At 44.6% G+C, this 16,675-nt stretch overlaps 1 protein-coding gene across 1 annotated transcript; it reads left to right on the top strand.

The window, feature by feature from the left end:
• Window positions 1-1,259: 1,259 nt before the first annotated feature.
• GPR151 (G protein-coupled receptor 151) lies at window positions 1,260-3,611 on the top strand. Its single transcript, XM_073650645.1, has one exon. The coding sequence runs from the start codon at window positions 1,343-1,345 to the stop codon at window positions 2,621-2,623; it is 1,281 nt and encodes a 426-aa protein (XP_073506746.1). The 5' UTR covers window positions 1,260-1,342; the 3' UTR covers window positions 2,624-3,611.
• Window positions 3,612-16,675: the final 13,064 nt, after the last annotated feature.

Genomic DNA, 16,675 nt, shown 5'->3' with positions numbered 1-16,675 from the left:
TTTTATAGCTTCTCAAATCAGCCAAACCGTTTTCAGCTGGGCAAGGGTTTTCTAAACATCCATTAGCCTTCTTACACAGTTAGCAAACACAATGTACCATTAAAACACTGGAGTGGTGGTTGTTAGAAATGGGCCTCTATACACCTATGTAGATATTGCAATAAAAACAAGACTTTTGCAGCTAGAATAGTCATTTACCACATTAACAATGTATGGAGTGTATTTCTGATTCTTTTAATGTTAGCTTCATTGAAAAAAAATGTGCTTTTCTTTAAAAAATAATGAAATTTCTAAATGACCCCAAACTTTTGAACGGTAGTGTATATATTACTAGTAATTTCCTGTTAAAATCTGATCACTGTAATTTTAGAAACCATGAAAGCTTGATCTAAATGCTGCGTGAATTCATCCTTGCTATAACTTACATCTATGTTTACAGCATTATTCAGAGATTTTCCAGAAGTTGTGCACATTTTTGAATAAACGTCTGTCTCATTCCTTAGATAGATGTCACGCCATATCCTTTGCCAATTTGTGCATCACATCATGTTTCCCATCCCATGTAATTGTCTGCTTATCTGCTTCGGTGTCATAGATAGTATTTTGCTAATGATATTTCTGAAGAATTTTAGTCTCTTAATGAAATGTACCATATAGTGCCATTTACATTTGTAAATTGTGGATATATGCAAATGCATAAGAAAGCTACCGTAATTAACTTAATATACCATTCAAATATTTGCTCAGTGTTATTTTCATTAAGAGTCCATTAGGAAGCTCATTTTTGTAATGTGCCATAAAAAAATTGATTGACATAATGGAAGTTAGTGCTACACCGTTGCTTTGTGTAGTTTAATAAACACATTTGAAAAATATTCCGACACATGATGCAGAGATAAAAGCATGTAAATGCTTGGCTTCTTCTTTTAAGGAGAGAGGAGGGGTGAAGATGAGTATATTATTCTAAATCATGTAGCAAGAGATTAAAGAACCTTTCCCAGTGTTAGAAGTCAGCTCTTCATTTTTAAGGTTTGCTCACCATTTCAGTTTTAAAAACTGACTTGAATAAGTAACCTATGCATAATCTCTAATACATCTATAAATAATTGATATGGAAATCCTACAATAAATGGGTTGACTAATAAGATGGTAATTACATAAATGCTAATATCAAGCATCCAATGTGCTTTGGCTGGTAGCTGTCAATCGCAGCTGCTGCCTGTATATAAGAGAAGGAGGTGCACAGCAGTCTCTTAAATGCCAGTACTGAGTTTAGTCTCAGCATCAGTTACAGGTGAAGATATCTGGACGCTGATTCCGTCTGCAAAGATCTCTGTGGGAGATGGAGACCAACTTCAGCACTGTGGACAGCGCTCTTTCAAAGCAGACACTGTATGCTTTGGGATTTCAGCCTTTGGATCTTGGAGAATGGACATTTATTACACCAACCTTACTGGTGTTAATCTGTTTATTAGGACTTGCTGGTAACCTATGCGTGATCTGCATTCTGCTTCATAATTCCAGAAAAGCCAAACCTTCATTCATCAATTCTCTGATTCTGAATCTAAGTGTCTCAGATCTCATGTTGTTATTGTTCTCTGTGCCATTCAGGGCAGCAGCCTACTCAAGGTCTACTCTAACAGTAAGTTGGTTTTTGTGTAGAACTGCAGACTGGTTCACACATGCCTGCATGTCGGTTAAGAGCTTCACCGTGGCTATAGTTGCCAGATACTGTTTTATATATGCCAGCAATCCTGCCAAGCAAATGACTATTCCACAAGTGACCATCTGTGCTGTTATGATTTCTACTTGGGTGCTAGCGTCAGTTCTGCCACTACCTGAGTGCTTCTTTACAGATGCAAAGCAAAATTACAGCTCTGTTGTTTGCCTCTTAAGCATACCACCCCAGGCGCAGGAGATAATGGCTATGTTCATCAAGCTTTATCCACTTTTTGTATACTTCATCCCTTTTACAATTGCATTCTTCTACTTTAGGAGAGCATATAGCCAGTGCCAACATAGAGGAACTAAAACACAGAATTTAAGAAACCAAATGAGGTCCAGGAGGCTCACAATAATTTTACTGAGTGTTACTGTCACATTTTGCATTATGTGGCTTCCAGAGTGGATATCATGGCTCTGGTTTTGGCATCAGCCCATAAATGGTCCATCTCCTCCTCAAGCATTTATAACATTAGCCCAAGTCCTAATGCTCTCTATTTCCTGTATAAATCCATTCATTTTTCTTGTCATGTCTGAAGAATTCAAAGAAGGTTTCAAAGATGTCTGGAAATGTATCACCTCCAAAAAGACTTTGGATGCTAAAGATAAAGATGAGGATGATGTTAAAGATCTAGGAGCACTGACCCCAGAAGTGCCACCAGACTCTATTTCTTCCCCAGACCTTGTTCCTGAGCGTCCTACCACTAATGGTTCAATAGAGCAGTCATGCTCTCAACAAAACTTTGGAAGCCAAGACAGTAAGGAAAATCCTGTTTTACCAGATGTGGAACAGTTCTGGCATGAAAGAGAAGCCAATCCATCTGACCAGAACAATGATCCCACTCCTTGGGAGCATGAGAAAGATACAGTTGTTTCTGAGACGTCTGGCACTCAAATGTAAAGAACTATGATGAACAGTCCAGTCTGATTGTTTTCACCTCTCCAGTGTGCTCTTATATGCTGTATTAAAGTTTAATCGTGAATTTGTGTAAAGATGTGTTCAAGTGATGAGTACCCATAGTTTATGGACGACTTGTGACCAAATGAATTGGGGTTTGGAAAGTACTGGGACATAACATTTAACTCTCGTTCTTGTAAAGATGAACAATAATAATCCTCATAATAAAACATGTTGGTCAAAAAGCCCTTAAGCCTCAAGCGCCTTGGCAGGAGTAATCGACTCAAGTGAAATGCAGTTTCTTTTTGGTTTGTATGTATTTATCTTTCTACCTAAATGTATTTCAAGGGGTTAATAATGTGTTTTCCAGCCACGCTTATTCAATAACTGGGTGCACAATGAGGTTATATGAATTATTGACAATTCTGTACAATAGATTTTCATTAATGATGAATACTTTTAATTGAATGTAAAGATATTGATAAGCGAAGTGGACAGATTAGACAATTGGAAATGCACATACCTACAATGAGGTTCAATCAGATGGAGAAAAATATCTGATATTAAGGAATAATCAATACAGAATAACATATATGTGCTTAAGGTAGGCACAAAATACAAAGGACATTTTTAAACCTAATTCATGCAAACAGGTTATTTTTTATTCCAAATGAAAAGTAGTTTAAAGCTTTCAGATTTACCATTTACTTTACCCTAAACATAAAAATATTTTCATAACAAGAGGCAATTGAAATTTTTCAAATCTATCTGCTGCATTTACCCTTTTAATTTGACAGTCGCTCAGATCAAATTATCATCAGTATTAGAAAACTCTGCCTGTTACAGTATACATTTAGCCATAGAATTGTTGTCTGGATTCCTATTTCCTTAACGATCTCCCTTAATGTCATGTGCACCTCATCATGACTATGATAAACTACTTTAGTAAACATTGCTAACTATTATATAATAAAATGGTATGCGTGGCTCATTTTGTGAATAGCATCATGTTCTTTGTATTCAGTCCATGTATCCGATTAGATGCAATAGTCCAATTAGATGCAATACGACCTTATTCACCTACATTTTGCTGCCATGAAGTAGCAGCATAGAGCAATCTTTGGCCTCCAATTGTTGTCCCTTACAAAATTGCTGTGTAGCCCCAGTCTTCAGATACACTTACCTATTTCAGCCATTTAGACAATAACCAATTAACTATATATAAGTTGTTCTGCTCTCGTTTACCAACAAACAAGCGCGTTTTTAGTTTGTCAGGCAATTGCCAGCATGTACAGTGGGTACGGAAAGTATTCAGACCCCTTTAAATTTTTCACGCTTTGTTTCATTGCAGCCATTTGGTAAATTCTAAAAAGTTCTTTTTTTTCTCATTAAAGTACACTCTGCACCCCATCTTGACTGAAAAAAAAACAGAAATGTAGAAACTTTTGCAAATTTATTAAAAAAGAAAAACTGAACTATCACATGGTCATAAGTATTCAGACCCTTTGCTCAGTATTGAGTAGAAGCACCCTTTTGAGCTAGTACAGCCATGAGTCTTCTTGGGAATGATGCAACAAGTTTTTCACACCTGGATTTGGGGATCCTCTGCCATTCTCCCTTGCAGATCCTCTCCAGTTCCGTCAGGTTGGATGGTGAACGTTGGTGGACAGCCATTTTCAGGTCTCTCCAGAGATGCTCAATTGGGTTAAGGTCAGGGCTCTGGCTGGGCCAGTCAAGAATGGTCACAGAGTTGTTCTGAAGCCGCTCCTTTGTTATTTTAGCTGTGTGCTTAGGGTCATTGTCTTGTTGGAAGGTGAACCTTGGGCCAAGTCTGAGGTCCAGATCACTCTGGAAGAGGTTTTCATCCAGGATATCTCTGTACTTGGCCGCATTCATGTTTCCTTCAATTGCAACCAGTCACCCTGTCCCTGCAGCTGAAAAACACCCCCATAGCATAATGCTGCCACCAACATGTTTCACTGTTGGGATTGTATTGGGCAGGTGATGAGCAGTGCCTGGTTTTCTCCACACATACCGCTTGGAATTATCACCAAAAAGTTCTATCTTCATCTCATCAGACCAGAGAATCTTATTTCTCATAGTCTGGGAGTCCTTCATGTGTTTTTGAGCAAACTATATGTGGGCTTTCATATGTCTTGCACTGAGGAAAGGCTTCCATTGGGCCACTCTGCCATAAAGGCCCGATTGGTGGAGGGCTGCAGTGTAGTTGACTTTGTGGAACTTTCTCCCATCTCCCTACTGCATCTCTGGAGCTCAGCCACAGTGATCTTGGGGTTTTTCTTTACCTCTCTCACCAAGGTTCTTCTCCCACGATTGCTCAGTTTGGCTGGATGGCCAGGTCTAGGAAGACTTCTGGTGGTCCCAAACTTCTTCCATTTAAGGATTATGGAGGCCACTGTGCTCTTAGGAATCTTGAGTAATGCAGAAATTCTTTTGTAACCTTTGCCAGATCTGTGCCTTGCCACAATTCTGTCTCTGAGCTCCTTGGGCAGTTCCTTTGAGCTCATGATTCTCATTTGGTCTGACATGCACTGTGAGCTGTGAGGTCTTATATAGACAGGTGTGTGCCTTTCCAAATCAAGTCCTATCAGTTTAATTAAACACAGCTGGACTCCAATGAAGGAGTAGAACCATCTGAAGGAGGATCACAAGGAAATGGACAGCATGTGACGTAAATAGGAGTGTCTGAGCAAAGGGTCTGAATACTTATGACCATGTGATATTTGAGTTTTTCTTTTTTAATAAATTTGCAAAAATTTCTACATTTCTTTTTTTTTCAGTCAAGATAGGGTGCAGAGTGTACTTTAATGAGAAAAAAAAATGAACTTTTTAGAATTTACCAAATGGCTGCAATGAAACAAAGAGTGAAAAATTTAAAAGGGTCTGAATACTTTCCGTACCCATTGTATATAAGGGCCGATAACTAGGACTCTCACAATGCGCCTGTTGGATGAACAATTGGCTTTTTCTATTAGACAGATTGGGAGGACTATGGTGGAGATTTAGAGGGCTTCTCTTACCTTTCCATTACTGGATGCACGTAGAAATCAAACCAGGAGCCATAAAAAGTTCTAAAGAGTTGCATGACATTAGAGGTTTCTAATTTTCCTCACAAGAAGTTGTGTTCGAGTGTAAAGGTGGCATTCAATGATTGGGCAAATCCTTTGCCATACCAAAGATGAAGTTGTCAACGAGATCTGACATTTTCTGGCTATCCCGATTTCTGACTATTAGATCTCGTGCACATGGCAGTATATTCGGACCAAGGGTGATCCGACAAAACACTGGATTACACTCGGACCAATGTTATTCTATGGGGCCGTGCACATGTCAGATTTTTTCCTCAGACCAAGCTGGTCAGGGGAAAAAAATCACTGCATGCCCGAGTTTGATACTCATGCAGCTCAATGAGTCTGTGGAAACTGCTGGACTGTCCCCGGATGACATCCGAGTGCAGTCTGATTTCCACGGACTGACAGAATGGAGAAGATGTAGACATTTTCTCTCCATCTTCTCCTCATCTGAGAGAATTGGATCATACTATGCTCACGCTCTGATCAAAGATCAGAGTGTGATTAGCATAATTGGTCCGATTCTCTCGGATGATTTACTACACGATCGTCTGCACCTAGCATTAGATGCAGGATTTTTTCTTGTTAAAAATACTGTTATATAGTCCAAAAAATATGGAAATACTGTATATAATCATAAACACACATTATAGATGCAGAAACATTATTCACATACAGTATGAAAATAGAGATATTATATACATAACATATATATGTACACACACATACACATTATAAAATCACACTTACTTTTTATGCAGAATAGTTTGCTGCAGTTAAAGAGATATCCAGATAAGAGGAACCAGCAGCTTCATGCTGAGAATGGCACACAGCCTTTTATTATGGTAGCTCTAGTAGCCTCACCAGTAACTACCATAACAGTGAGTTGCCGCTAGTAGCAGTCAGCTGCTGCTCTGCTGACTGCTAGCTGGTGCACCCCTGCTCCCAATCCATCCCACCCGCTATAGACTGTAGAAGCTGTGTAGGGTCTGGCAGGGGGGCTCTTTAGAGGTGGCGACACTGGCAGTTGCCCACTTTGCTTCACCCCCTAATGACAGCCCTGTATATTGTAGGATGGTTCTATTGTGCAGCTAGATTGGTTGGCTAGATTGGTTGGCTGAAATGTTCAAAAAAAAGCACATGTGGATTCAAGATACAATGTCCCAGAAAAGTCCATTGGATGTTGAAAATATATGAGGTACTATAAATTTAAGGGACCACTGTATAAAGACACATATGTATGCACAACTATCAGTATATACTCCCATGTATATCATTGCAAAACGAACACATGTAAAAATAATTGACAGTTGGTCCAGCAGATATCACTGCTTTTAAATGACTAACTCACTCACTCACTAACAACAAAAGCACTGTCATACTCTCAGTCCTCCAAGACCCTGCGTGCACACTCCAAAGAATTCAAGGATTTGTAATATGGACTTAAAGGGAAGCTATCACATGATCCATGCTGACTAAACTGCACGCAGCATCAATTAGAGTCTGCCTACATGATTACCACAGAGTTTCAGAGAAGATATACTTTACCGATCCAGCTGCGGACCAGTCAGAGACTAAACTAGTCCGACACTGCTCCCTGATCGACCTCTACCAGCACTGCTGCAGGTGTATTTATGGGAAAAGCCATCCTTGTGTAGGCAAAAAAGGGGGTAAGGCGGGCACCATTCAGATTAATAGTAATAGTAGAGATCAACCTGTTTCATGAAAAGGCATATGTAGAGAAAGGGAAGAAAGAAATGCAACATGATGGGATCTCAATACAAAATACTAATTTTATTAATATACAGTGGGTGCGGAAAGTATTCAGACCCCTATAAATTTTTCACTCTTTGTTTCATTGCTGCCATTTCGTAAATTCTAAAAAGTTAATTTTTTTTTCTCATTAAACTACACTCTGCACCCCATCTTGACTGAAAAAAAAAAACAGAAATGTAGAAATTTTTGCAAATTTATTAAAAAAGAAAAGCTGAAATATTACATGGTCAAGTATGGGTGCACTTCAGGACTTCTCCCCAGTGAGCGGGTATAAGGCCTCCTGGTCTGTGTCTGCCTCTCTGTGTGCTCCTGGCCAGCCTGCAACTGGGCCTAGCTTATGTGTCGTGCTGTTCCTTCACCTGTCGCTTGGTAGTAGGACCTTCTGCTGGCAGCCACTATCCCTGGTAACACTGGGGCCTTCGTGGTTCCTGATCCTGTTAAGGGTTTAGCTTCAGGTCGGCCAGGGACTTGTAGTCCTTCTGCTATGTCGGTGATCCCTACTGGGTATAAAGGACCCTGTAGGCGCAAACAAGTGTCCGGTTTGTATGTTCGGGGTGAGCCTATGATGCTCCTCTGCCCCCTCAACTCCTCTCTCCTCTCCTCCTCGCCATCGGCCACACTCGGGGCCCTCAATACTGCAGCAGACATGCTGCGTCTTTGCTGCTCTCAGCGTCAGCACGCTCTCAGACTCTCTGACTCTGTCTGACTGACTGACTGCGACTGACTGACTGCCTGGCTCCACCCTCCATATATATATCCCTAACGGGCTCCCTCTTGTGGTATGAGGTGGAAGGGTCAAGGTGTTTCTATGTAATGAGGGCCTCTTGTGGAGAAGTCCATCCATGCACCCTGGGTCCTGTGGTACCTGTGAACAGCAGTGTGCCACATGTGTATGTATGAGAGTGTGCCCGTGTTTGTATACCAATATTCAAGCCATCACCAGAAGTAGAAGAAATGAAAAAAAGTGGCAGCCCGAATTCAGCTTCTGGCCATACCTCCGCTCTACCTGCATCAGGCACTGGGACTGAATACAGTGAGCAAGCTGATTCACAATCTCATATACAGTGCTTTGTGAAAGTATTTGGCCCCCTTGAACTTTTCTACCTTTTGCCACATTTCTGGCTTCAAACATAAAGATATAAAATTGTAATTTATTTGGGAAGCATCAACAACAAGTGGGACACAATCGTGAAGTGGAACGAAATTTATTGGATATTTTAAACTTTTTTAACAAATTAAAAACTGAAAAGTGGGGAGTGCAATATTATTCGACCCCTTTATTTTCAGTGCAGCAAACTCACTCCAGAAGTTCAGTGAGGATCTCTGAATGATCCACTGTTGTTCTAAATGACTGGTAATGATAAATAGAATCCACCTGTGTGTAATCAAGTCCCTGTATAAATGCAGCTGCTCTGTGATAGTCTCAGGGTTCTGTTTCAAGTGCAGAGAGCATCATGAATAGTGTTGAGCCAACCCCGTAGTGTTCGAGTTCGGTTCGGTTCGTCGAACACCCGTGTGTTCGCCGAACTGTTCGTCGAACTGTTCGTCGAACACCTTCGAACACCGTTAAAAACAATGGCAGGCAAACAAAAACACATAGAAACACATAGAAAACACCTTCAAAGGTGTCCAAAAGCTGACAAACTGCTCAGAAGACATAACTAACACATGGAAAAGTGACAAGTACATATAGTCATGCGAAAATAAAAGAGGTGGAGGAGTAAAAGGAGGGGGAGACACAGATATAGGCATGTCATGCCTTTCTAAAATCCAAAAAGTGAGAAGCCGACACGGCCAGTCCGCTCCTGCCCGTGCCACCTCCGTGTCGCCGGGTTTGTGCCAGAGCCGTGGTGAACCCTGACGGCCAGCCCCCCTCTCCCAATACTGGTGCCTGTCCGCTGGTGGGTCGAGCGAGCCCCCCTGTGGTGGAGGCAGCTCTAAGCTTTTTAATTTAAATTGTCTCTCTAATTTGAATGAATACACTTTAAATCCATTTACAAGGATCTATTGGAGGGCAAGTCTCATGCCAGCAGCCGCGTAATTCCAGCTCCAGTAGCGTCCACTAAAGCTGCTGCAGTTAAAAAGCTTTTATAAGGATCGAGCTCGGCTGTCCACCGCAAGGCATCCTACTGCCAGTCCCAGCCCCTATGCCTTGGGGTGCCTCCTGATGCTCTTCACTAAGTATCCCATGGTCCCGAATTATTTCCTTTGAAAAAATTAAGTGTCTAAACTACAGGTGGTGTAGCTTGCTTAACAGCCGGGATAATCCGCTGACTAGCAGACACTGCTACTAGGCACAAAGTATTTCCTGGGCTAGATGCAGTTAAAAATTTGTAATTAGATACTCTCGTTGGATGCTGAGAAAGCATTCCATAGAGTCTCCTGGCACGCCATATATGATTCTCTTAAAAAGCTTGGAGTAGGGGTCTAGGGGACCCTTTTATAGCCAAAATCACGGCCCTGTATCGCAATACGTCACCTAGGCTGAAGATAAATGGAACTGTAGCACCCTGAGGGCTCGGTTGCTACAGACGTATTGCACCTCACCCAGAGGTGTGATATCTCACTCTCAGGTAAGGATGGAGTGTGGATCAGGACCCGACACCTGCATGCATTACACCACATTGCCGTGGGGCAGGGCGACCAATATGCCCCTGAGATGGGCACGACAGTCCCTGTCCCTGGCTGGAGTGGGGGGAGGGAACACTGAGGAAGGGGAACCCTGTAGTGCAGGAGCAGGGAGGAAGCAGTTCCTGGGTGCATTGAGAAGGGAGTATAAAAGGTGGGCACCATCTTAGTTCAGTGCAGAGAAGTCTGAGCAGAAGTGGCAGGGAGCAGGGGCTCTGCATGTGCTCTGCTCCGGAGGCGGGCCTAGTAACAGAGGCCCAGGCCTGGAAGAGGGAGAAGGAAGGAAGAGGAGCGGAGAAGGCTCCAGGAACGAGGAATGAAGGGATCCCAGGGGTGCGGACGGGCGAGTCGCCACCGCACGCCCGAATCCACCTGCGTGGAGGGGTCAGGCCAAAGGGGGAGACCGGTCCCCGAACTAGTGGAGGCAGGAAACGACCCTCAGCTAGAAACCGGAGGCTCTGACATTTTATGTGGCGCAGCCCCTCGCTACACCCGCTAGGAAGGCACCACATAGGGTCAGGGAAACTGGCGCCAAGTTTACCAAGAGGAGGCCCGAGGCAGCCGGACAGAAGTGTTGGTAAGAAAGGCCAGACAAAGGACACACAAAGGGGGTCCTGTGAAGTGCTCCAAAGTTATCTGGGAGATGTCTGAGCCCCTCACCTGGTGAGCACAGTACGACGTGGGCAGCCGTTACCTGCAGACGTGGTCTGGATAATAAGAACTGTGAGTAAAGGCCCTGGACTGCATCACTGACTCCGTGTCGTTACTGCTGCTGCCCTGCACCATCACCCCCATCCTCCGCATACACTGCCCTGAGGCTATACTCCTCCCGTGGGGAGTTATGCTATGCTCTGCTGCACCCACAACACCAGCCTCAGCGGTCTGCCCTGGAGCAGCGGTTCACTCTGACCGCAATCCACGGGTGGCGTAGTCGGACATTTAAACATCAAAACCACATAAATAGTTCCGCCACTGGTTTGACCGCCCTGAGCCACGGAACCGGGTTGCCGCCACGGAGACTACAACCACCAGCATCCATCAAAAAGGGTCCGGCTCCGGGTGTCCCAAGGCCCAGGGGGCGCGTCAGAACATTTTCATCACCTTTCACAATCACCAATGGGACAAGGCAGGGATGTTCTCTGTCCCCTCTCTTATACATCCTAGTGACGGAGCACCTGCTCTCATCAATTCGCCATAACCCCAATATTAGGTGGATTGAGGTGGGAGGCACCGAGTACAAGTGCTCTCTATTTGCTGATGATGTCCTAGTATATATCACTCAATCACATATATCCATCCCTGCTGTTATGGCTGAAATAGATCACTTTGTTACATGGTCAAATTTTAAAATCAATGCAGCGAAGTCTGAGGCCCTCGATGTCTCCCTCCCCAAATCCATATAGGATTCCATCCAGTCCAACTTTCCCTTTGCCTGTCCCTCACAGGGTATCAAATACTTAGGAATTCCTATTCATAGAGACCTCTCCCATCTATGTTATCTTAATTTTGGGCCCTTTATTGAACAACTCCATACAGACCACGGTTGGCAAGTTAGAACTGTAAGATTCACTACGTGAACCGCTGGTGTTTTGTGGAAAAGCACATGTACACTGCGTTCCAAATTATTATGCAAAAAGTGTTTAGGAGTGATAAGGGAAGAATTTGTTTGTTTGTCAGTTAAACTCATTGATGGTGATGTGTGTCACGGCTCTTTATATCACTGTAAGCAATTGCAGACACCAGTGCTAATTAGTTTGGCAGGTGTGTCCAATGAAAGGCAAGACTACTTAAGAAGGCTCTCTCACATTATTAAGCAGCCTACATTTTCTGCCAAAATGGGAAAGAAAAAGGATGTGTCGGCTGCTGAGAAGCAATAAATTGTGGAGTGTTTAGGTCAAGGCATGACTACAATCAACATTGTGCGATGATCAGGATGAAGTGTCTTGGCAATCAAGAAGTATGTAGCTGATTCACAGTACACACGTGTGCGTGCTGATAAGGGCAAATTGAGGACTCTTTCCTACAGGCAATTACGTCAGGTTGAAAGAGCAGCGGCAAAAAAGCCTTGTCATAGCAGCAGACAAGTTTTTGAAGCTGCTTGTGCCTCCAACGTCCCCCGAACAACAAGATGCAGGGTCCTTCAGAGGTTTGCAGCTGTGCATACGCCATCCTGTCGACCTCCTCTATCCACTTCACACAAGCAGAAACGGCTCCAGTGGGCCAAACATTACATGAAGACTGATTTCAAAACAGTTTTGTTCACGGATGAGTGCCGTGCAGCGCTCGATGGTCCAGATGGATGGAGTGGAGGATGGCTGGTTGATGGACACCCCACGCAAACACGGCTACAGCGCCAACAAGGAGGAGGTGGAGTAATGTTTTGGGCTGGAATCATGGGGAGAGAGATTGTCGGCCCCTTTAGGATCCCTGAAGGCGCTAAAGATGAACTCCATAATGTATGTGGATTTTCTCAAACAGCACTTCCTGCCATGGTTCAAGAAGAAGAACCGTGTATTTCACAGCAAGATCATTTTTCTGCATGATAATGCACCATCTCATGCTGCACATAAAACATCTGCATCTCTGGCTGATATGGGCATAAAAGGGGACAAACTTATGGTGTGACCCCCATGCTCCCCTGACCTCTACCCCATTCAGAACCTTTGGAGCATCATTAAAAGGAGTGTCTATGATGGCGGGAGGCAGTTCACATCTAAGCAACAGCTCTGGGAGGGTATTCTGTCCTCATGCAAAACAATTGAAGCAGAAACCATCCAAAACCTGACAAATTCAATGGACGAGAGAGTTCAGAAGCTCCTTTCGAACAAGGGGTCCTATGTGAAAATGTAACATCACCTAGAATAAAGTTTTGAGTTGAAAACTGTTTGATTTCAGTTTCTAACAACCTGCTAATGCTTATAATTTCAAAAATGACCATTTTTTTGGTCTTTATTAAAATGAAAAGGTTGATCGAAAAGTTTGGGGGATCTAAGAGTGTGGCAACCCAGTAGTCATGATTACTTCGAATTCTGACAATATGAGGGTCATGCTGCAGGTAGTGCAGCAAGAAGGCACTTATGTGTCTTGCGCATCTCGGAGCCCCAAAATTATTTTCCGGGCTAGATGCAGCTAAAAATTATTTTTAATTTTAAATCTGGTGAAGCTTTAGTATAGATGGCCTAATAGGATCAGTGCTGCACACTGCTACAAAGCCCAAATTATTTTTCAGTCAAGATACAGATAAACATGATTAGTAATTTGAAAGCTTAAAACGGTTAGTAGGGTGATTTTAACCAATCATCAAGCTTTTACTCTCCCCAGGATGACACAGGGGTAGAAAAGTCGTTTCGGATCCATGATTTGTTCATCTTTATGAACGTGAGTCTGTCTACATTATCAGTGGAGAGCCGCGTGCGCTTATCTGTCAGCACACCACCAGCAGCGCTGAACACACGTTCAGACAGAACGCTGGCTGTGGGGCATGACAAGATCTCCAAGGCGTAAGTGGCTAGCTCCGGCCATTTATCCAGATTGGAAGCCCAAAAAGAGCAAGGGTCCAGTGACACAGTCGTGGCTTCAATGTTTACTTGGAGATACTCCTGTACCATCGTCTCTAGGCGTTGACTATGTGTCAGACTTCTTGTCTCCTGTGGCCTTGCAAAGGATGGGCTAAAAAAGTGGTGAAATGATTCCGCAAAATTGATGTTACCAGCAGATACTGTGGTTCTGTTACGGTTTGAGTGCTGAACACTTGACGGTCCCACGGTTGGCAAGTTGGAACTGTGAGATTCACTACGTGCACAACTGGTATTTTGTGGAAAAGCACATGTAAGATTCTGCAACAGTCTCTGCTGATACTCCTGCATGCGTGTATCCCTTTCTATGGCAGGAATAATTTCTGCAAATTTACTTTTGTACCGGGGATCTAACAGTGTGGCAACCCAGTAGTCAGGATTATTTCTAATTCTCACAATTCGAGGGTCATGTTGCAGGTAGTGCAGCAAGAAGGCACTCATGTGTGTTGCGCATCCAGGAGCACCAAGTCCCTGTTGTGTTGGTGGCGAGGTAACAATCATGCTTCCTTCCTCTGTCCTCTCCCCCCAACCTCGCACAACAGAAATGTGATCAAGGTCTCCCTCATCTGATGAGTCTTCCATCAGTTCGTCCTCCACTTCTTCCTGGGCTCCTGCACCTTCCTCACTAGTTTGGCTGCTACCATGCGCCCTGGTAAAACCATCTCCCCCACCCTCACATGCCTGCCGCCTTGGTGCTGCCGACCGTCTGGACCTTGCAGATGTTAGCCCTTCCGCATACAACTCCTCCTCCTCTACTTCCTCCACCTCCTCTCGTGCCACCACCTGACTCCGAATTCTGTTTAACATGTGCTCCAGCATGTAAATCACCGGAATAGTCATGCTGATAATGGCATCGTCAGCACTAAACATCTTCGTCGCCATTTCAAAACTGTGCAGAAGGGTGCATAGGTCCCTGATCTGAGACCACTCCTCCAGCGTGATTTGCCCCACCTCTGAATCTCGTTGGCCCAGGCTATACGTCAGAACGTATTGCACCAGGGCTTGTCGGTGCTGCCACAGTCGCTGCAACATGTGCAGAGTTGAATTCCACCGGGTAGGCACATCGCATTTTAGCCGGTGAAGTGGCAGGCCCAACGACTTCTGTAGAGATGTAAGTCGCTGAGCTGCGGGATGCGAACGGCGGAAGTGAGCACACAGCGACCGTGCCCTCTGCAGAAGGCCATCTAGTCTGGGATAGTGGGCTAGAAATTGCTGGACAACCAGGTTCAACACGTGAGCCATACAAGGCACGTGTGTGACATTGCCCCGGCGAAGGGCCGCACCCAAGTTTGCAGCATTGTCGCACACGGCCTTCCCTGGTTTCAGGTCCAATGGAGACAACCATTCATGAAATTGGTTCTCCAGAGCTGACCACAACTTCTCAGCTGTGTGACTCACATTTCCCAGACATTTCAATGTAAAAACCGCCTGATGACGTTGAGCCCTACTGCCAGCATAGTAAGGAGGTGTGCAGGATCCCTTTTGCGCAGTTAGAAAGCTTGTGGCATGACCAGACAGGCTTTGGGTGCAGGTGGAAGACCGAGAGGAGGTTGAGGAGGCAGAAGCAGTGGAGGAACTTTGACATAAAGAGGATTGACGCACAACTCGTGGGGACGGCAAGACTTGGACAGCAGCCCCTTGTCCTGCTGTCACCATAGTTACCCAGTGCCCAGTCAGCAACATGTAACGCCCCTGTCCATGCCTACTCGTCCAAGTGTCTGTGGTGAAATGCACCCTGTCACACACAGAGTTTCTCAAAGAAGCGGTGATGTTGTGTGCGACATGCTGGTGGAGCGCAGGCACACCTTTCTTTGAGAAGTAGTGCCGACTGGGCATCTGGTACTGGGGCACTGCGACGGACATAAGGTCTCGAAAATCCTCTGTGTCCACCAGGCGGAAAGGCAGCATTTCTGTAGCCAAGAGCTTGCAGATGGTGAAATTCAACCTCTTAGCTTTCTCATGGCTAGGAGGAAATGGTCTTTTACTTGTCCACATCTGAGAGACCGAGGGCTGGCTATTGTGCTTAGACGGGGTTGATAAGGGTGTCCCCGGCAAACTGCCGGTCTGTGAGGAAGATGCAGGCGGACATGTTAGGTTGCCTTGATCCAAAGGTGGTGCTATCGATGTCGGACAGCGCTCAACACCAGCTGGTGTTCCCACCTCCAAAGAAAATGATGACCTGCCAATCACGCTGGCTGTTGCGGGTAAAGAGGTGGCAGGTCTGCGCCCCAAAACAGGTGTGACTGCTGTCCCCCCAGTCACAGAGGATGAAGAGGCCACGGATGCACAAGATATGGCAGACGGTGGTTGGCCCGGCCGGCTAGGCCGCATTGTAGCACACTGAGCTTCCCACTGCAACTTATGCTTCATGTCCATGTGCCGGTTCATGCATGAAGTACTCAAACTATGTATTTTTTGGCCTCTACTTAGCTTTTGCTGACAAATGTTACAGATAACACGAGTTGGGTCATCTTTATCGATCTGAAAAAATGCCCAGGCTATGCAAGGCTTAGCACCCATGCGACCTGAAGAGCCACCACGACTTGTGGTGAGAGGCAGAGTTGTGTTTGAGGATGCAGTTGTTGACGTGCTTCCAGTACTACGTCTCTGTCCAGGAAGGCGCAACCTGACCTCGTCGTCACTAGCATCTTCCTCCACCTCCTCTGCTGACCTCATCTCTTGGCTGACAGTGGGTTGACAGTAAGTGGGATCTCCAACCTCATCATCATCACCCTGTGTGTTATCACACCCGTCGTCCTCAGAGCCAACCTGTTCCTGCCCTGACAAAAAACTAAAGTTGTCGCTCCAATCAGGTATTTGAGTCTTATCATCGTCTTCCTCATTGTCTCCACCAACAGGAGTTACAGTTTGGGAATGAGGGTCTACATTATGGTCAGAACCTTCTGCGTCTGGTCCTGGATCCGACTCATAAAGATTCTGGGCATCAGTGCAGATCATTTCCTCGTCTGGATTCACAGACGCGC

The sequence above is a fragment of the Phyllobates terribilis genome, unplaced genomic scaffold (genome assembly GCF_046119375.1).
Source record: "Phyllobates terribilis strain yellow unplaced genomic scaffold, ASM4611937v1 Scaffold_11__3_contigs__length_659146591, whole genome shotgun sequence".
Classification (NCBI taxonomy): domain Eukaryota; kingdom Metazoa; phylum Chordata; class Amphibia; order Anura; family Dendrobatidae; genus Phyllobates; species Phyllobates terribilis.
This window is presented reverse-complemented; position numbering and strand designations above follow the sequence as displayed.

What these genes read in the sequence shown, in the direction of transcription:
- GPR151 (XM_073650645.1), top strand. Translation starts at nt 1,343, where the DNA reads ATGGAGACCAACTTCAGCACTGTGGACAGCGCTCTTTCAAAGCAGACA.